General features: G+C 40.5%; 3 protein-coding genes across 3 annotated transcripts; all 3 read left to right on the top strand.

Moving 5' to 3' along the window:
* The first annotated feature begins 696 nt into the window (after positions 1-696).
* On the top strand, positions 697-4,221 carry csrp1b (cysteine and glycine-rich protein 1b). The gene is made up of 6 exons (XM_029432022.1): positions 697-828; positions 1,811-1,920; positions 2,394-2,562; positions 2,717-2,846; positions 2,954-3,047; positions 3,578-4,221. The coding sequence occupies exons 2-6, from the start codon at positions 1,812-1,814 to the stop codon at positions 3,652-3,654; spliced, it is 579 nt and encodes a 192-aa protein (XP_029287882.1). The 5' UTR covers positions 697-828; position 1,811; the 3' UTR covers positions 3,655-4,221.
* A 3,545-nt stretch (positions 4,222-7,766) lies between these two features.
* Positions 7,767-11,094, top strand: tnni1b (troponin I type 1b (skeletal, slow)). Its single transcript, XM_029432023.1, has 8 exons — positions 7,767-7,810; positions 9,357-9,390; positions 9,568-9,574; positions 9,659-9,697; positions 9,778-9,909; positions 10,009-10,098; positions 10,244-10,420; positions 10,785-11,094. The coding sequence occupies exons 2-8, from the start codon at positions 9,377-9,379 to the stop codon at positions 10,887-10,889; spliced, it is 564 nt and encodes a 187-aa protein (XP_029287883.1). The 5' UTR covers positions 7,767-7,810; positions 9,357-9,376; the 3' UTR covers positions 10,890-11,094.
* A 6,268-nt stretch (positions 11,095-17,362) lies between these two features.
* tnnt2b (troponin T type 2b (cardiac)) lies at positions 17,363-21,508 on the top strand. Its single transcript, XM_029432020.1, has 10 exons — positions 17,363-17,384; positions 17,512-17,533; positions 17,624-17,687; positions 17,785-17,901; positions 18,023-18,100; positions 18,288-18,389; positions 18,479-18,588; positions 18,668-18,758; positions 19,371-19,411; positions 21,190-21,508. The coding sequence occupies exons 4-10, from the start codon at positions 17,803-17,805 to the stop codon at positions 21,227-21,229; spliced, it is 561 nt and encodes a 186-aa protein (XP_029287880.1). The 5' UTR covers positions 17,363-17,384; positions 17,512-17,533; positions 17,624-17,687; positions 17,785-17,802; the 3' UTR covers positions 21,230-21,508.
* The last annotated feature ends 267 nt before the right edge of the window (positions 21,509-21,775 follow it).

Below are 21,775 nucleotides of genomic sequence, written 5' to 3'. Positions count from 1 at the left end.
TGGAGCTTCTTCACAGATAACCTCTGCCTGCTACAGTTGGAAACGGTCCTGATGAGAGCAGTTCACAACAATCAGATTGCAGTTGGTGAAAAAACTAAACAATGAGCTAAAAGATGATAACATTCTCCAGTCGGATGAGATTTCTCTGTGGGTTCATCCCTTTAGGCCACAGCTTTCACATACACAGGTATTTGATCTATTGTTCATAAAAGTGTATATTATAGAATAGGGCTGAAGGAAACTCAGACAAACACCAATGTCTCAAGCTGACAGTGAATTTTAGGAGGTAAAACTACTTCAAGCAGTCTGTTACAATTACAGACTGTACATTTTAAATTTGAACAGGTCATACAGTTATCAATTTTACATTTTCAAAATATTTAATTTAAGTGATGGCCCAATTATAGAAATGTGCAGATTTACGTTGTCCCCTACACTCTTTGTATATGTGAAACAACCTCAAATTAAAGCTGAAACTCTGCAATTTAATGTAATTGCAACAACAACAACAGCGTGTGCTCCTTTATAGACCGTCCATCTTTTAACTCTGACTTATCTTCTGGCATGAGGTTCTGTTATTTCACCAAGAGGGACAGTTTCTCATTCATGGAGATGTCGGATATCTCTCTTTCCGTCCCTCACTATCTTTCTCCTCCTTTTCCTCCCTACATCTCTCTCCCTCGTTCTTGTCGGTGTCCTGACTCCTCCCTCAGTTCAGCCTGGTGTCCACTCAGCCTCCCTCTGCCTCTTCTCATCAGACCAGTGTCTCTCCTCAACTCGCACATCTTTTAATACCACCGAGAGGATCAGCCTTTCACCTCACGACAGGTAGGTTTGTTTAAGATTGTCAAATGGAAGGATACAGAAAACATAGCTAAATATCTCAACACTTGACTGTTTGCTTTAATATTAGAACTGACAAGTTTGTAATATTCTTTTTTGTTATGTTTTAATTTAACTGGTCAAAATGATTTCATAGGCAACAGATGGAAACATAAAATGTCTAATATTCTGTTTTATAATTTATGTTTTGGAGAGAGCCAGCAGGACAACAATCCTGAACAAAAAGATTACATTATTATTATTTATAGGTTCTCTTTATTACTTACTATTTGCAATAAAAACATTTTTATCAACTCTTTTAAATATGGGGTTTAGAGACAAAGTGTTGCTGGTTTGCAAAACAAAGCTTGCTTATAATGTTTTTAAAGTCATTCTTGTAGGCTATGCTGAAACTATCCATAAACAGTGTTTTTACTTATTATTATCTTGAGTAACTACAGTCGGATCATCTGTTTTGTAGCTTGTTAGGTTGTCTGGGGTCACGACTGTTAACTTGAGTGATTACAAAATAAAATTCAAGGAATTTCCTGTTTATCCAGAGCAATCTAGTAGATTGGTGACGTGCTGTGTGGATGACGACCCTCATTGCATGAGGTCATCGCCATAAAAAGACATTTAATTTGTGGAACTCAGAGCAGACACTGGTGCGGTGTGAAAACAGAGGTATTCTGAGGTCATCTTATCTTTTATGAGGGTGGTTTGGTGCTATCTGAGCAACACCAGCAGGTATACTTTGCATTTTATTATCAGGGATGAACAGTCCTGAAACAAGACGAGGGACAGAAAGGGCAGCATATCATAGCAAACTGGTACCTCTCCTTTTATAGCTATTGTTGCATCTCGCCTTAAGTGTTGCAGATGGCCTCTGTCTGCTGATCGACACTGATCTGTACTCCAGATGAAAGATGTTAAATATATACACAAGGAATGAAAAATGTACACAACAGGCTCTCATGCATGCTTACAGAATGCCTTTCGGAGGAGGAAACAAGTGCGGCTGCTGCCAGAAAACCGTCTACTTTGCTGAGGAAGTGCAGTGCGAGGGGAAGAGCTGGCATAAATCCTGTTTTCTGTGCAGTAAGTATTTTTAAGTTCACAGGTAATCTGCTTTATATGTCTACTGACTGACTTCCAGAGCGTAAACAACACGGGAATCACAAGAGGTGCCAGGCTGGAATGCAGAGTGTTTGGCATCAGGGTTAGGAAAGTGAGCATCTGCAGGTTTTCGCTCAGACATCTCGGCCCTTATTAGGATCCAGTGGAAACATGTGACAAAGATTTGGCCTTATATGGCAGAGGAAGGTACACACATACTTCCCCCTCCAGCACAGACAAGTATTTATCTGAGCCAGCTAAGCACATAGTGGTTTCCTCTTTAAAATGTCACGCATAGTTTGGGGTAATGTCACGGCTAATCATCTGTGTTTCTGAGAAAGGGAGTTGGTTTGCTGTTAGATGCTTGTGAGAGTAAAGAAAAATAAATACAAGATTGTATTTCTAATGTGTTTTGTTTTTTTCCCCCTCTTTTTTGTTGTTGTTGTTGTTGAAAGTGGTCTGTAAGAAGAACTTAGACAGCACAACAGTGGCCGTCCACGTGGATGAGATCTACTGCAAATCATGCTATGGCAAGAAATACGGGCCAAAAGGCTACGGCTTCGGGGGAGGAGCCGGCACTCTGAGTATGGACACAGGAGAGGGACTTGGGATCAAGCCTGAAGTGTGAGCAAAACAACACTTTAGTTATCTAACTACTGAGAACAGTATGAAGTTATATATATATATAATATATTAGTATTTTATGTTGAAGTGTGCACAAACAAAACAAGTAAGTAGCACTTAATTTACTCTCAGATTCTGTTTTTTTTCTTGACAGACAAGCTCCTCATCGCCCTTCAAACAATCCCAACGCCTCAAAGTTCGCCCAGAAAGCAGGGGGCTCAGATGTGTGTCCTCGATGTGGGAAAACAGTGTACGCTGCTGAGAAGGTTGTCGGAGGAGGCAATGTGAGAATGATCTACGCACGTTATCTCAAACTTAAGAATAAAAGTAGACCATTTGTCCGTTCTCTGTATATTCTTGAGCTTAAAACAACCGTCTGCTCTCTCATCAGTCTTGGCATAAAGGCTGTTTTCGCTGTGCCAAGTGTGGCAAAGGACTGGAGTCCACGACCCTCGCCGATAGAGACGGGGAGATCTTCTGTAAAGGTCTGTTTGTGTCAACTGGTTTGATTAATGATGGGCAGAAAATGTAATCAGCAACTGTCCTGCAAAAATGTCAAACATTCTCTTAGTGCTATCTTACTGATATCTGCTGATGCTACTGATATCTTATAGACCAAATAATGGATTGATTGATTAATTGATGATGAAAATAACCATTGCTTGCAGTCCTCACATCAAATCTACACACACAGCTGTCACTAATGATACATTATTTGCAAACTGAGAGGATTCTCCTCAGGGAATCCATTCTGCAGGACTGTATTGCAGTTGTTTTGAATAGGCAGTATAATTGTACGACGCCGGTGATATCTGAACCTCAACCTGCAGAAGCAGTTGCTCTAAATTACTTAAGACAGAGGCCCGATAGTTCAGCAGCCCCTCTGACATTTTGCCATTTAGTATATTTGTATTCACATTTGATGATGACCTCATGTATAAATAACCAATAACAAAGTTTAATACACCAGTATTTTGTCTGCAGTGTTTCTCAGTCTTTGTGATTTCGTTCACAGGTTGCTATGCAAAGAACTTCGGTCCCAAAGGGTTTGGCTTTGGTCAGGGTGCAGGAGCTCTGGCTCATTCCCAGTAAAGCCTGAAGCCTCGGCCCACCTGGGACAGACATGGCTCTGATATCAACGCTTCCAGGATCCTCCCGTCAATATTTAGCTTACTTTACGCTCCCCCTTCACTCCAGCTAAAGGCACAGAGGAGCAAATGAGGCACTTCTTTTTTTTTTTTTGCCTCTGTTGGATTTAAATCTGGTTTACGATGTCCTAGTTTTTGACTGCTTAAAAAGAACAAGATATGCTTAAACACACTAACTCTGTTTGGATGTTCACATTGTGTTTAAACTAAGTGGTTAACTGAAAGTTGGCTCCATTCTGAACAAATTAAAAAACTGTTTAAAACACTAAAGAGACACTGTACTAAGTTTGGCAAATGTTGAGTTTGATAAACATCTGTATCAGTCGGCGTCTGAGCGAGAACAAAATAAGATCAACATGTTTCTGACACCTTCGGAAAAAGCTGGCTCACATCCTGCTTCAGTTACTCTCAAGATAAAGCTTTCCTTTCTGCCTTACATGTCAAACCCTCTACATATCGTCTTAACATATGATTTATTGCTGAGACGCAAAATAAAAACAATGGAAAATGTTGTTTTTCGCATGATCGTTTGGCATGCTCTGCACAATTGCCATTGTACTTTCTGCGACTCTGGCCTGATATCAGCGCGTTCGTTTATGTGGTATTGGGTGTGCTTGTTGTTGTTCCTTCTAATCATCATCAAACGCCAGCTGTTCGGAACAACGGGGTCGCTCAGCCCTGTCTCTGCCTGCACCGAGGAGTTGGCACACTGACCAGAGAGCCAGGCAGCTGTGGTGGTGCTGGCAGAGGCAGCTGTTTGTTTTGGGGCCGACGACAACGTGTGTGTGTGTGTGACAACTAGGTCTGAAATCCACACAAAGATTAAAGTATTACACTGGTATATGTTGCAGTCTTTGTGCGTTTAGAGTAGAGAGAAAGTAAAAATGAAATGTGTTTCATCCCTGACCTTGTAGACATCTTAAAATATAAACACGTTTGCTTTAAATGTCCGGCTGCAACTATGAAAATACCACAAACATGTTGTTTACAGCCCTTCAGCTCTTTACCCACCAGAGGGCAGCAGAGAGACCTGTCTGCTCGAACACTTAGCATGCCCAGCTAACTCCCAGCTACAGCAGTAACCGAGCATTACTTCCAAGAAATATTTCCTAAACTACGACATTACTTTATGGGGCAACATGTTAAATGAAAAAGCCCCAGCCTCACTCTGTCCTTGTTCCTCACTGTGTGTCAGTAAGGTTAATGTTAGCAGCTCTGTCCTGCCTTGGGTTAGATCTGGAGACTGTTTACACTTCAGCAGACCCAACCAAACTCCTTTTTCTTTTTTATTAGCTTTGTAGCTGCAGCTAAAAATATCTGCTCGTGACAGTTATCCTTTTAGCAAAAAGAAACAACTTGCTAGAAATAGTGTCTGAATCACTAAATACTTTGAAGGTAAATCTTCCGTTATTACTGTAAACTGCACATGTGCAAGAAGGGAAAGCTTGACAGGCGGAGCAACAGTATGCTAACTCAGAGAGCGAGGCTCAGGGGTCAATTACCTTTCACATCAGACTTTACCTGAACAAAAATACATTTTAAATACGAGATTAAACCAACAGTTGTTGTTGTACATTTACATGACATAAAAAGCAAAGATTACAGCTGCAGTGAACATTTTGAATTCTTAAAGATTCAAACCATGTGTCACATGTGAAAACTTCTGTACTTTACTGTAAATGTGCTTTATAATCCGCTGGCATGTAAAAAAATAAAAACGAGTCAGTGTTCAGTTTCCTAGAGACAGTCCAACAAACACACACAGCACTTTGTTAATCCTGCTGCCATATATACCGAGGAATTATAATCAGCTGCCATGAGCCAACAGCCTGGATCTCTGTCATAAATCAAATCAGCAGCAGGGACTTTAAAGTCCTGACTCAGCGAGAGCTGAACAGTCCTGCATATTTCAAACCATCTAACTCCACTAAAAACTATAAAAGAGGATCCAACTACAGACGCTGCAAATGCAATTATCTTCATACGTCCTCCAACAAAACTCCAAAGAGAGTTTCAGCGCTAACATGTCTCATGGTGTCCCATCCTTGATGTGAACAGTACACAGGGCCCTTTATACATATGAAATGTAATGAATAGCAGGGCTTTTGGCCCAGCAGGTCACAGTCACTGTGGTCTCAGGAGGCAACTCGCCAGTTATCCCACTGATCAGCCTGCTGCTCCACTGTAAGCGCGAGACAATGCATCAGCCACACATATGTCGCCACATTTGTAAAGCATGAGTTCAATGTAAAGAGCTGCAGCATTTAAATTCTGTTTTTAGTACTACGGTCGTTGACGAAGCGTTACAAGACGGGTTTAAAAAAATTAAAACCATAGACTGGTTTGAGGAGTGTGAATATTATATAAATCAAATGCTTTGGTCTACGAGGTCAACTCAGTTCAACACCTATGGAGATTTTGGACCGATAGGATTCTCCACCACCATCGTCATAACACCAAATGAAGGAATATAATTTGGAAGAGTGGCGTTTAACAAGGTGACATCTTTACCAAAATACTGGTTTTGACCAAAAAGTCCATAAAAGAGAAGTAGTAAAATTAAAAAAGCTGCAAATTCACATTAAAGAAACTGGGATGTGCAGATCTTTGGCTTTGTTCCCTAAAATAAAAAAGACAAATGTTTGATCAATTATCAAATTAGTTGTGAATACATTTTCTATCAATCGACTTAACCATTAATTGACTTATCATTTGCAAGTGTGTCACTTGATTAGGCAATTTTACGAGCATTTTAATAACTTTGTTTTAAGAAAAAGTAGCCAAGCAACAAATCCAGAGACGTTCTGGTACTTTTCCTTGGCGAGAGCTGGTAATGATGTAATCCCCCGCCGTCCCTGCAGACTGTGGCTTCGGTACAGTTAAATGATTAAAGAGCCTAGAAGGCATATGTGAAAATAGCGTTGGTTTCCTTTTTCTCGTGTCATGATAGCAACAGGCAGCACTTGCGGTCCAGGAAAACTAAGTGTCTGTTCATTTATATTCCCACGACACGAATATCAATCCAAAGCTTTCCATTTCTTCTCCATGCTGGCGGAGTGGCTCTATGGGTGGCAAGGCAGGTCTCTCCATCTGCGACCACTTTGATCACCTTGAGATCACCGCTGCTGTGTCCCTAATAAGTGTTGCTCTGTATGTGAGCGACTTTCAAACTGGACTTTAAAGTTTGTGCCACAAGCTGAAGACAATTAAATCTCTAACACAAACACAAACCCTAACCCTGACCAATTTAAGGATTTATTGTCCTTGCATGAGTGAACTCAGCACTTTGATGTGTTTACATTTTGCTCTGCACACACACACACACACACACACACACACAATAAAAGTGTGCACACATACAGTATGAAAGCTTAGACCCAGATTTAAAGAGTGGCAGCACAACACATGGTGCTGCAATTTGTCTATGTTTAGTTGTTGGCTTTAGCTGAATGTATACTGGAAACTGCATTCCTGCCTTAAAACCGTGGCTTAGCATTGTCTGCAGCTATTATCCTAATCAGACCAACGGGGCCGTGCAGTCTCAGGGGGGACGGGGCACGTCTCCAACATCACTCTCTGAAGCCAAAGAAAATCTCAGAAAATGATCTTCAGCAACAACACAAGCTGCTTGAAGTCTATAACTTTCTTTATAAACTTGCAGCTCTCTGTTTGGATGAACAAAACTGGGCTAGAAAGAGCAGAGAAGATCCTACCTTTAAATAGTTTACGCACGTAAAAGAGGAAAAGAGATTAACGGGTGAAAGTCAACAAGGATGTTGTTCATCCCGCCCTGGCGCACAGAAAAGTTCACACACATTATTATAAAAGAAGCAGCGAGCAGTGATCTGTGAACACAACACGAGCATCACACTCATTGTTATCCAGACCACCCCCTCTCATGTGTGTGTGTGTGTGTGTGTGTGTGTGTGTATTTGTGTGTGTGTGTGTGTGTGTGTGTGTATTTGTGTGTGTGTGTGTGTGTGTGTTTCTATTTAAGTCTCCTTGTGATAGACATGAGGGACAAAGGGGAGATAAATATTCTGGTGCGTTCTTCTCTCCATCACTTTGTCCGTCTACATCCACAGCATCAACACAGAAAGGTAAGGCCGTGAATCTCTGTCAATTCAATGTATAGTTCTTACTTCTGTGTAAGTATTGCCCCCCCCAGTCCGTGTTAATGGTTGTGGTGGTTTTTATCAATTAGATTACACATTTAATAATATATTGGTATTTCGGAAATCACAGTATTCCAGTAAAATCTCACCAGGTGTCTCACCAATCTTACATTTAGGGCTGCGACTAACAATTATTTTCATTGTGGATTAATCGCATGGTCTGCACAACAGGATGTCATCAAATAGCAGAGCCTGTGGTGACGTCTTGTTTGTTGTTTTGTCAGATATTCAGTTTACTATCACAGAAAACTGCCAATAATCACATTTGAGTGGCTGGAACCAGCAATTTCTTTAGCTATTTGTGCTTTAAAAATAAATAAATGTTCTGTAGATTAGCTAATTTGTTAATCAACTAATTATAAATTGATAAAAACGTTTAACAAAAAACGTTTTAAATGGAAATCTAATTGCTACAACTATGACAACTAACATAAATCTCTGTTAAACTGGATTACACACGACATATATATAACACATAATAGAACTATGAATGATTTGGATACACTGTGCTATCAGAATACATGTAAGCTAGTTTTATTTTGCAGTATTGATATATATTGTGATGAAACATTTGAGAAATGAATAAAGGTTAATGGATAAAATAACCCACAGAACAGTCTGTTGTTTGGCTAATCCAGATACGTATCCAGTAATTGACAATACACCCAGAGATTTGATAATGTTTTCAACATTCCTACATTAAATTGTGAGGATATAATGCTTATCTATGGTAGTAAACTGAATATCTTTCGAAGATGAAATGTTAGTCAGACAAAACAAGCAAATTTGATATTTTATAGATTAAGCCGATGAATCAATAATGGAAATAATTGGCGTAAATTAAAGTAAATGTCACCGAACGCTGCAATATATAGAGCATCCACTTTCCTTTTCCTCTCCATAACATTTATTAATGGAACGTGGAGCTGAGCATTGTTAAAAACAAAAGTTTGGGTCACTTCTGTTCTGAGAATTGGGGACCCTGGCGTATATGTGTCTTTCTCCAGCGGGACTGAGGGGGGGAAATGTCATCTGTCTGGATGAGCTGCCATGTTGGGGCCTCGCATGCTTCTCCCTGTCTGCCGTCACTTTGCTTTCTGACAGATGTCTGTGCTATCAGCACTCAGAGGTGACTGGGTGATTGTGTCCAGCCGGCCTTTCTACCAGTAAGACACAACAATGTCTGGTAAACAAAACAAACAAGGTCGGCCATGTGAAAAGACCTTTACTAAAGTCAATTTAATATATAATACAAATGCTACATAATAAAAGATGGGGTAATAATTAACACAACAGCTTTAAAAAGATCAATGTATCTCTATAAATAGTGTATTTTTCCATTCTTGTAACACTATACGGACGACTGGTATGTATGCATAGTGGGGCTGAAAGGGCCCGTTGGGGCACTTGACCCAAGTGGTCCCCACTGTTGAGCACTTCAGAGGAAAAAGCTTTTATTTTTGTCTTCCAGGGGGAATTGAAATAGCCAAGATGCCTGAGAAAGCGTAAGTGTGTTGTGTGTCTGAGTATCAGTTGCATACGGTGAATGGGATTTATCTATAGAAGCACATCATGAAGTATAATATGGAAGCTATCAGATACAATACAAGTGTCTGCAATTGAAAGCTAACTCTACATGTATTCTGTGTCATTTCCTTTCTTTCTTTCTTTTCTACCCACAGACCAGAGGTAAGATTACTCACTGAAGATTATCATAACTGAACAGGCGCACAGATGATGATAATAAAATAAAAATATATCTTTTTGCATCAGAAATCTAAAATCTCAGCGTCTCGCAAGCTCATGCTGAAGGTGAGTCCTCAAGTCCAGTTTGCACAACGGTGTTTTTCACTGTAAATCCAACACTTAAATTTGCGTGTGGTATATTTCAGAGCTTGATGGTCGCCACGGCCATGGAGGAGCTGGAGCAGGAGATGGAGGAAAAACAGGAACAGAAGGAGAAGTACCTGGAAGAGAAGTCTCCTCCCGTACAGACCGGCTGCATGTCGTTAGCTGAGCTACAGGTGGGGTTTCACATTCACCACATATGTTCATATTTGCAAACTAGAACTCATCAGGTCTTTAGCGACATTATTTCAAAGTGAATATCCTTTTGTTTTCAGACATTGTGTGAAGAGCTGCATGCCAAAATAGACGTGGCGGACGAGGAGCGATATGATATTGAAGCCAAAGTCTTGCACAACACCAGAGAGGTAACTGGACATTAGATAACAATGAGCACGTATCTCGTATCTGCAACAGCGAGATGTAGTTTAGTACCAAGAAAGTTTAGTTTTAAATCAACCAGTTGAATAGCTGTCACGACCTAAGTGTACTTCCTCTCTACTTTCTCTGCAGATCAAAGACCTAAACATCAAGGTGGTGGACCTGCGAGGGAAGTTTAAGAGACCCAGCCTGAGGAGGGTGAGGGTCTCTGCTGATGCCATCCTGCGCTCCCTGCTGGGCTCCAAACACAAGGTCTCTATGGATCTGCGAGCTAATCTTAAATCAGTCAAGAAGGAGGACACAGAAAAGGTGGGTTTGGGAAAAATACAGAGAAAGCGAAGAACATGACAGGACACACTCCTGATGTATTGGCATGGCACACACTGTGCAGCTTTGCAGAGATGTTTCCCATGGTGCCACTTTATGTAGCACATAACTGTCTGATGTATTTATGAAGGGTGACTGACAAGAGTGTGAAACTTATTAATGAGCTTTCTTAGCTTGCCAAAACAATGTTAAAACCCCCACTGGTGAAAGGGTCAAGATATCAAATGATGTTAAACAAGGATTCCTCTGTGGTTGGACGCTGAACAGAGATTTCATGCATCCAAATGTGCAGAACACCTTCAGTGGGAAAGGCTTCATAAAAGTCTCTGTGTTTCTCTGTGCGCAGGAGAAGACGGCGGAGGTGAGCGACTGGAGGAAGAATGTGGAAGCCATGTCGGGCATGGAGGGACGCAAGAAGATGTTTGATGCAGCAGTCGGCCAAAGCCAGTAACAAGGCTGTTATTAAGAGAGTCCCCTTTCATCATGTACCTTCACTTGTGAGCCAAAGAGTGCAGAATGCAAAACATAAACGCATGAACACGGAGCACTTCACAGGGAGACAGAGAATGTCTTGGTATTATTTTATATACATTTTCTGTGTGTTTTGTTTCATTATCACTGAAATGACATGTAGCAGTCTTTCGTTTGTGGTTGAACTTCATTCTTATATTAAAGAGGGACAGCTGTTTAAGATATTGCTTTCATGTGTACTTTTTGTGGACTGCTTGTCTCACACACACACACACACACACACACACAGGAACATATAACAGGAACAACTGAGGCTCTACGTTACTATTAGCCTACTTAAATCATTTATGCAGGCCTAATGCAAACCGAAAGTAAATAATTATTTAACAATCGCTACCAATTCAAGAAAATAGATGGACAGCAACAAATGTGCAGACAGTCAAAACATCAACCAACAGGCCTGCAGGAGCGCGAGCTAGCATAGGCTAACCCTGAGCTGCTCCAGGGAGACTGTCCCTGTACTTAGTTCACTGTAAGTTGCTCTGGATAAGAGCGTCTGCTAAATGACCTGTAATGTAATCCTGTACACACGACATCTATTGCACGTCTGTCCGTCCTGAGAGAGGGATCCCTCCTCAGTTGCTCTCCCTGAGGTTTCTTCAATTTCTCCCCCTTTAATTATGGGGTTTCTTTTAGGAAGTTTTTCCTTGTGCTGTGCGAGGGTCTAAGGACAGAGGATCTAAGGACAGAGGGTCTAAGGACAGAGGATCTAAGGACAGAGGGTGTAAGGACAGAGGGTCTAAGGACAGAGGGTCTAAGGACAGAGGGTGTAAGGACAGAGGGTCTAAGGACAGAGGGTCTAAGGACAGAGGGTGTAAGGACAGAGGGTTTAAGGACAGAGGGTCTAAGGACAGAGGGTCTAAGGACAGAGGGTCTAAGGACAGAGGGTGTTGTATCCTGTACAGTCTGTAAAGCACACTGAGACAAATGTATAATTTGTGATACTGGGCTGTATAAATACATTTGATTTGATTTGATGACTGGACTGTTAGCTTCATCATGAAAATGCTATTTGTCCAACGAAGCGTGTAGCTATAAAAAGGGCCCGCTTCAATGCGAGGGGTGCGTTTGATATATTCAACTACAAGTAGAGTATGTCATGTGTGTGAGTCTCACCTGCCCTGTGCACCTGCCTGAACTAAAATACTTCCCCAGGTACAACCTTGGACACTAAATGCTTAAACAAAACACAAATAAATTATCTTAATACAAAGTGAAGTACTTCTTTTGCTCCCTCAAGAGCCTAAAAACAAATAAATATTTAATGTACAACTTAAATAAAAGAAATAAAAGCTGGAACAAGCAAATGTGAAAGAACTACTCAAACAGATCAATTATTAAAATAGTTGGCGCTTACTTTCAGACGTCGTTTCAGCTCTGATCTAAAGTATCTTCATATTTATTATGAGGATTATTTTAGTACTTAAAGACGAGATAAGTAAGAAAGAGCAGCCAGATGTGTTTCATCCTCTTATGGTCACTTCCACCACAAGGTGTCAGTATCAGTTCACAGTTTACTAAGACAAAGATTATCCAACCAGCAATTCAGCAATTTAAGATTTTATTTAATGGATCAAAGTATTGTTTATATCTCACCAAATGTACTGCTTATTGAAAAGAGTGGATTAAGAATGTATCTTAGAGACAGTGAGTCTTGTTTGAGCTGAAGATCCCCGTCAGGCCGGGTGCCATGGCAGGGTTAACCAGCATTAGGCCTAAGTGGTTTCTCTTGTTTGTTTTAGTCGACTCAGGAGCCAGACGAGCGGCGTTCACGACAAAACAAGGAGGAGAACGTTGATGTCATCAAAGGAGCTCCATAACTGTGATTGTTTGACTGGTACGCACTGTTGCATCTTACATCTACATTAAACCATTCAAACACAAGCACACACACACACACACACACACACACACACACACACACACACACACACACACACACACACACACACACACACACACACACACACTTACAATAATAATTACTATCATTACAAAGTGAGCATGTTGAGCATAAAAATAAAATAAAAAGACACATTTGTAAAATTCCTGGGGCTTCCCTTTAGTGTTATAATTAAGTGACAATTAGAGAGTTCAACCCACCATCACAGTAGGTTTGTAATGCATTGCTGCCAATAGTATTAGATGAGTATATATATATATATATATATATATATATATATATATATAATGTCACATGAAATGCAGCTGTCTTGTCTAGGTCTAGAAGTACCTAATAAACAAAATTGAGGATCTAAGGATATAAATATATGTGTATATATATATATATATATATATGTATATATATATATATATATATATATATATATATATATATATATATATATATATATATATATAATATCAACAACACATTTCTGAGAACTTTACTTGAGAAACTGGAATCCTCTTAAGACTTGAGTCAAGTGTCGTTTGTCGTGATTAAATCTTCAAATATAGCAATAATTAATAAAAAGCAAATATCTACACACCTAAAATATCTAATTATTGTATTCGGCCTGTTGAATCGAACTCGTCTGAATTATGAGAGAACACTTATATCTTAGTTTTGAATGGAAAATGTTCAAACACGATGTTACATGGAAGCCTTCAGAGACCTGAAGACTTGAGTGACGTGACCTAATTTTTATGAGCCCCCCCGAAGGACTTGAGACTCGACAAGAGTTAAGACTTCTGACTTGAACTTTCCACAAGACTTCAAAATAGCATCAAACAATGTGTAAACAAGGCCAGAGTTGAAGTGAAGGGGGAACTCCGTTTAATCAGAGATACATTTTGGCTCCGGCTCACGAGAGACATCTGATGAGTCACACCGTAACCCCGACGGTGGGGTCACATTTAATATTAACAGCAAACGCTGGGAGTATCAAAAGACTTGGCATGTTCATGAAGGGTGTTGTTGATGGCACGTTGCTGCATGTGAGGGCAGAGATTAAAGGCGAGGTGCAGCAGACGGTGCCGGGGAAGGGAGTTTTATTTCACTCATTCCCTTGGCAACCTGCTCTGGGAATATTGCTGAACGATATGACTACATGAAACACTCAGTTTAGGGAAGAAGTTGTTGCTGTTCTTATTTTGCACACGTTTCACAATAAGAACAGAAACCGTGAACAGAGGGAACCAATTAATCCTTTAGTGTATGAAACGATAAACCATCACAAACGTCCACAGAGCAGAGATTCCCGCTACAGTGGATCCACGGTACGAACCCATAAATCATAAACGCTGTGTGTGACAGGAACCGCACATTTGGTATTGACTCTTAAAACAATATTTCCCCCGTTGACTAACTGTAACAGATGCTATTGGAATAGAAATGGACTTGTGATAAACGTAGTATTGATCTGCAGAATCTTCCCTCTATTTGTCTGCGCACGAGAGGTTTACAAAGATTACATCCAACCTTCCTCTCGTCTGCCACACTTGAGTTACTTAAACCTTTTGAGAGCAATAATCCCGCGCTCTTCCGTCTATACTTTTGCCGTGTAAAAATAGACAACGCAAGTCCATGGAGAATGTGTGTTTTCCCATTCTAGTTAATGCTATCTGCCATCTGTTTGCAGGTATGTGCCCACCCATTGTAGACGTGGGATGCTTGCCGCCATGTGATCCACTACTGGGTTTAAAAGCTTATGGCCCACAGAGAAGGACACAGTACACAATTCCCCATTGAGTCCAGTCTGAAGCACACATCGCTCTATCTGGGTAAGTCTGTGTGCTCCTCTTGTGTGTTTTTAAAACAGCAAATGGACACATGTGGGTTCGATTTGTCATTATTATTGTTGGTTGGTGCAGTGTCACCTTTTAAATCGGACTTATACTTGAGCAGGTGCTGCTTCCTAAACATGTCAGACACAGAAGATGCCACGTACGAGTGAGTAAATGGATCATTTCTGTAGAATAGAGAGTGATGGCGACAAAGTGATGCCGGCGCACACTGAATCAATTATAACAAAACATTTCTTGGTGTGTTTTTCTTCTTCTTTCAGGGGACAGCGTAAGTCAGTTTGTCAGTTCAAGATGAGCCTTCACAGTTTGTCACTGACGTTAATAGGCTGCAGATTCACACCGCTGCTTGGCTGGATGCTACACAGCTGCTTCACGTGAAACAAAAATGCATGACTATTGAGATTATGCTGCATGTGTACATATCAGAAATGCATTTCTGTCTGTGCCCATGTTAAATAATATACACTGCCATAGCTGACCTCTGCTGGAGACGAGGATATTCATGCGCTTTAATACAAACAACAGCTATGAAAACAAGGTTTGCTTCTAAATCTAAACCTCGGTTGGTTTGTTACATGCTTTTCACATTTGAGCCTTGCATTTAAAGTTACTTAACACACTGCTTCTGCTAAGCTGCTGGCTTCACCATACAGCATACTGTATTTCTGGCGTGTTGGTGCCACTGTAGAAGCAGCTGCTTGAGCTCAGATTGACCTTTGGCCTCTCAGTCGGTCCTCTCTGTCTGAGGCTGGAGACAGCTCACCTTGCGCATAGATCCCAGTGGATCTGACCTTTTCAGTTCAAATGGTGCAATAGGTCGCCGTCAGGGAGATAAAGGGTCGTTCCTCTATTTCTATCTCCTTTGTGATGCTGTCCATGCGGGCCAGTGTACAGCTCGGCTGTTCCTGAAGCTAAGCGGCACCTGTCCCCCCCCCTATGAGGAGTAGGAGTCGCTGTTGGAGAGCAATGTAGGTCAGCTTATGTTCTCAATAGAGGACCTTGGGGAAGACAGCGGCACAAGCACAATACCCACTTTCATTGTTCTGCCTGTTGGAGGTCCTCTAATGCAGGTTGGCTTACCTTCTGTGCAGTGGAAAGAGGTTGAGTTACACTCTGTGGCTGAAGGGACTCTGACTAAAGGTCTGGTGCCACTTTCTCCCACAGAGGCCCAGTGAGGAGAGAACAGTTGGGAACAGAAAACAGAGCACTTTACCTTTTATACAAATAGTGCAAAAGCTAAATGTGGGAAAGCAGGCAATCGTTTCCCGACTTCAGAGTATCTGTTATAATAAATTACATTGATAAACCTTTTTGTATGTGTCTGCACAGCTTAATTAAAAACAACAAGTAATATCTAAAAGAAGCTACATATCCTCCATTACCAATAACTGCATATTTAGGTTGTAAATATTAGAGAAATATAAGAAAATGCTGTTTGCAAATGTTCTTCAAGTAAAGAGTCGTCTAGGTTTTGAAGGCACGCTCAAAAATGCACACAGAAATAATATTGATCTTGATGCTGTATGAGATGTTCCCATTGTTTGCTTGCTAACTCTACATGCTTGCTTTGCACAGAGGAGGAGGAGGAGGAGGAGGAGGTAGAGGAGGAGGAGGAGGAGATGGAGGAGGAGGAGGAGGAGGAGGAGGAGGAGGAGGAGGTAGAGAAGGAGGTGCAGAGAGAAGGTAGTATTGCTTATGCTAATATCTGTTTGCATGTCAGCTGTAAATAGACTTTCTTTCTAACACACTGTTTGCAGCGATTTAATCACAGTCATTATTAGTGCACACGTGCAAAAGGAAAATATTGTCCCTGTTTTTACCTTTAAAAAACAGCCTCATGACAATAAATCTTTTCAAATCATCTCATTTTAAATGATTTATTTATCTTAATATTTACACTTCACAGGACAGTGATGACATGTAAGTCTGGGAATATATGTGATACTATCATACCATCGCTGTACCTGTACACTTGCAGTTATTGTTGAAATGTCCATTGTGAGTTGTGCAGCGTGGTTTATGTAACATCTAAATATAAATCCGAAATCATGCAGATACAGAAGTATTGCCTTTCTCGGTGTCTTGTGCTATTTATAGCTCTGACGCCCTTTTAAAGGATGAACGACGTACGAGTAATTAATGAAAAGCAAATTGAAATACAATGAACCAAACATTAGCTATGATGGACTGATATACTCTGCAGGGTTGTGTTGGGCAGGGACTCATGAGTTATCTGAGTTATCTGAGATGATCATCTAAAAACTCTGAGAGCAAACACGCCTGCGTTCCTCTCTGACTGAGTCCATCAGCACCGACAGGAGATGTTCAGATATGTTGCTTTAGTCGTTCCGACTCCATCATTATTGACAGCTACTCCTTCTTTTAAATGAGAGACCAGCAGGAGGGCGATGTGTGTCACCCAACAATGACACAAGATGTATTTGTTTACAAACTGCTGAAGCTTCAAATAAAAGTTTTTATTTCAAAGTTAAATCAAAACTCAGATATACAAAGATAATGACCAAAATACAAATTAAAACACATTTTTACAACCTTTTCAAAATCTTATTGTGAATCACTTCAGTGTCATACTTCCCTACTTTAATGTTGACTTTGCACTGACCCTCTCATCTTTCAACAGAAGCTGCAGAGGACAATGACGGAGGTATGGACGGGTTATTTAGGAAGTACTAAAGCTGCGTGTGTGCAAAAGCTCTGTGGGTTAATTCATGCACTTTTTGCCTCATAAACTAAAACATTTGCATTGCTTTTTCTTCTTTATGGATACCCAGAAGAGACAAAGCCCAAGTTAAAGTAAGAACAGAGTAAATATATTCATATAACCTAAATCCAGAGACGTATTAAGATGAAAAGATTGTAAGTTTTTCCATCCTCCTCCATCAGGCCTGGTTTTGTTCCCGGCTTGGCACCTCCTAAAATCCCAGATGGAGAAAAAGTTGACTTTGATGTGAGTTCATCTGATCAAAGCTGTCTTTATATGTGGGGGGGGGGGGGGGGGGGATTGTTGGATTAACTCCCATTTCACCTTCTTGCTATGATTTCAGGACATTCATCGAAAGCGAATGGAGAAGGACATGACTGAGCTGCACACTCTGATCGACGCTCACTTTGAGAAGCGTAAGAAAGAGGAAGAGGAGCTCGTTACCCTCACAGATCGCATCGTATGTTCATGTCTCGCTCTCCTTCTGCAATACATCACACGTTTTAGTTTCCTGTATTACCCAAGTCTATAACTGAGGGTTGTGTTTTGGTGTGTAAAATGTATTTTCTTTCCTATTTCAGGAGACTCGCAGGTCAGACAGAGCAGACCAGATGAAGATAAGATCAGAGAGAGACAGAGAACGGCAGAACAAACAAGCTGTACGTACCCGAAGACAAATGACATTTACAGAACACAACTGTGACCGTGTTCAACTTGCCTTATTGTTTGTAAATTAATTAAAAATAATAAAAAAGGTGACAGAAACTCGCTTTTAAATATTCCAATCCCACCTATGTCTAATTACACAATGAATTTATTAAAGGGGCCGTATTGTTTCTCCACCAGGAAGAGAAAGCCAGAAAAGAAGAGGAAGAGGCGAAGAAGAAAGCAGAAGTTGATGCAAGGAAGAAGATGATTCTGTCCAACTTGAGCTTCACTGGATACAAGGTGAAGCGCTCAGCCATCTTTAAAAACAGTCGCACACATACTGTACATGCTCACAGCACCATCGTGTGTCCTCTTCTCTTCCTCACCAGGAAACACAGCCTGGCCCAAAAAAACAGACGGAAAGAGAAAAGAAGAAGAAGATCCTAAATGATCGACGCAAAGAATTAAATGTTGATCACATGAAGGAGGAGAAACTCCGGTAAGAAGGAACAAAAAAAAGCTTTAAAACTTCTCTTAGTTCCAAATACTTTCAACCATCGGTCACTTTCTTTCTGCAGGGAAAAAGCCAAAGAACTGTGGGACTGGTTGCGTCAGCTGGAGGCCGAGAAATTTGAACTTCAATACACGCAGGCGAAGCAAAAGTATGAGGTGAGACATCGGACGGGAACTCTTCTGTTGCCGTCATGTGAATGTCACTAACCTGTCTTTTGACTCTGGGACGCAGGCCAGAATGAAAACGGACCACGACAGGAAGATTTACGAGAACAATTATTTACAAAGCCAAACATAATACTGTATCTCACTACCGGTTTCATAAGAGGACGTCAGCCAAAGATCACTTGTGGTGTGGGAGAATAATATCAATATACCAGACCGCTGTACGGCCCGACTAAAGAGAAAAGAGAGGCTTATTATCAAAACTGTTCAATGTACTACTTGTAATATTAGTTTAAATCTACGTTGAACTAATGAACTAGTTTAAAATGTGATTTAAATGTTGTGTAATTACGTCATATCGCACTGAAGTTATTATTACTCCAACATGTTACAAAAAGTCAAGTCAGTAAGTGATTGGTGAGGGCTATCTGCACAGTTCAAAGTGCGAACCAATGAAGGGAGACGGACGTGTCAGGTTGTCGTTTGACTGGTGCACGTCTGTGAAGCCTCTGTGGAGATATCGACGTGTTTCAAGGAGTAAATGTCCAAATGTCAGACTTTGTTTTGGCATTTCTTTAAACCTTTGAACAACTCTTTTCACAGGTCACCGTGCTGAGAAACCGAGTCAGTGACCATCAGAAAGTGTAAGTGGAAATGGAAATGCTCACACACATGAACACAGCACACACAGGGAGATGTAGACTCTGCATTGAACCCATCCTTGTATCAGGAGCAGTTTATTATACTAAGTATACATTTGAGATATTTGTAATTCATTTTCTGCTACTTTTTCTACAGATACTGAACTTTTTAATACATGTATTGCTTAACCTTAGTTACTAGTTACTTTACAAATTCAGATTATTAATACAAAATATAACCAACAAATTAGCTACCCAGCTGTGTGTAAAGTAATGACAAAACTTTCATTAGTTAATATTTAATGCACTTTAATGTGTTTTTTAAATACATTAATTAATGTTTTATATTTTGTTCTAATTTAATTGTGTACTACTAAGACACTAATTCTTTCTATGTTCAACTTGCCTTATTGTTTGTAGATTATTGCGCAATAAACAGGCAGGACATGATAAACATTCATGCATCAATAATTATAATCCAATAATATAATACTTTAAGTATATCTTGATGCCAATACTTTTGTGCTGTGCACTGTGATATCACTACTTTTATTTAAGTACTGCAGAAATCAATAATTCCCTGCTGAGACTCACACGTCTAAACGTTCACCTAGTGACCCCGTCAACTTCCCCGCAGCTTCTCTCGCTACACTGATCTCCATTTGTTTGAAGCGGCATCAGTTGCAGCTGTTTGTTTCAGCCGCCCGACAGCAGGACTAAAGTTTCCCGAGCAGGCAAACAGGACTGGGGGGAAAACAAAAAGCGAAGAGCACATGAGAGGTGTTTTAACAAAGGGCAAGCTGGGGCATCTGGACAACATGCATACAGTCAGTCTCGAAGGAGAGATGGGGTTGTAATGCAGGATCAACAGCTGAGAGATCTTATAACTGCCACGTGATATCATCTGTGTCAATGTAGCTCACAATAAAACAGTGACCGGGCCCTGCTGACATCCAAATTATGTCGACCCATCCTCCTGACACAAAACTTGAACAAGCTTATATAGGTTGTCCTGCAGATTGTGCAAAACGTTAATACTGTAAATGATCATTTCACACACGTATCCCTCTGGAAAAGAGCCTTCATTCTTTATTTGTCACAGTTTCAGCTAAAGTTTTTAAATGTATGTATTCAAAGGGAAGCTGCAGGGATCAGGTAGCAACAGTAGCAACAGCAGATAAAGATAGAAGTCAACTATTTGGTAGCAAATCCCCTTACAACAGCAGACAGCTATGACAAGCTGTCAGTGCAGGAGGCCAGCAGCAGCTTTCTGTAGTGCCGGAGATCCCAAACTGGGGGTCGGGACCCCTGGAAGTAGTCACAAGAAGATTAGAGTATTAAATAACACAAAATCAAGTTAATTTTTCCGCAAAAGTTTTGCTTTTGTAATTCTGTATAATAAAAAAACAATTATGAAAATTGTCATCAGAGAAAGGAAAACCACTAAATGTAGTTTCAGGATGCCCGACCCAAAAGATTCTGGTCTGCAGCTGCTCCATGCACGTGTGAGAAAACATCGGAGATTCTGAATGATGAGCAGAAATTGCTTTGAATCCAAAGGTTGAAACTGTTAAGAGAAGGTTTGTTTGGGGTGAGCTGATGTCTGAAATGACATTTCAAAGGCAGCGACAGAGAGTGATTTATTTGCTCGTTTATTGGAATCAAAAGATCGGCATCAGCATGTGACACACAGATCGACACATCTCAAGCGTTTTCCATGGAAGTGAAAGTTCAGTGTGCATTACAGGCAGGTTGTGTGCTGACTTTCTTTTTATTCTCAGTTCAAAGGGCAGAAAAACCAAGCGTGGCCTGAGGAAGTAACATCTGACGTAGACCTGAGGGAAACTGCCGACACCTGACATTTATTGAGACTAACACAAACCGCATAATGTTTTCTAAATACTTGAACATGCAAGAGGAGTACATGTGCAGGAATAAAGCAGTATAGTAGCAGACTGATCGTGTTACAGCTTGTGTTTATTAAAGAGGGATTTGACAGGAGGTGTGTAAACACATTAAAATTAATCTGCCGTCTGGAAGTACGACACGATGACAATGTTAATGTTGTACTCGTCCGACCACTAAATCTGTGAGTACTAAAAAGGGAAGTTGAGAAAAACTATTTTGTTCTTGTGTGTATTATTTTGTGGTTGCAATGTATTTAAAAAAATAATAATCTTTATTTAAAAAAACAGAAATGGTGTCCTCTTTCTTTTAAGTGTTTGGTTTCTTCCCTTGTGGGAACCTTAAGACGAGCACTAACTTCATGTTAATTATAAAAAGCCACACCTTCTTTAAAAAGAACAAATTGTCTTTGCCAAATCCAGGCGGCCTTGATGTGGGACCACAGTATTATCGGTCCTCTAT

This window comes from Cottoperca gobio, chromosome 5, assembly GCF_900634415.1.
Source record: "Cottoperca gobio chromosome 5, fCotGob3.1, whole genome shotgun sequence".
Classification (NCBI taxonomy): domain Eukaryota; kingdom Metazoa; phylum Chordata; class Actinopteri; order Perciformes; family Bovichtidae; genus Cottoperca; species Cottoperca gobio.
This window is presented reverse-complemented; position numbering and strand designations above follow the sequence as displayed.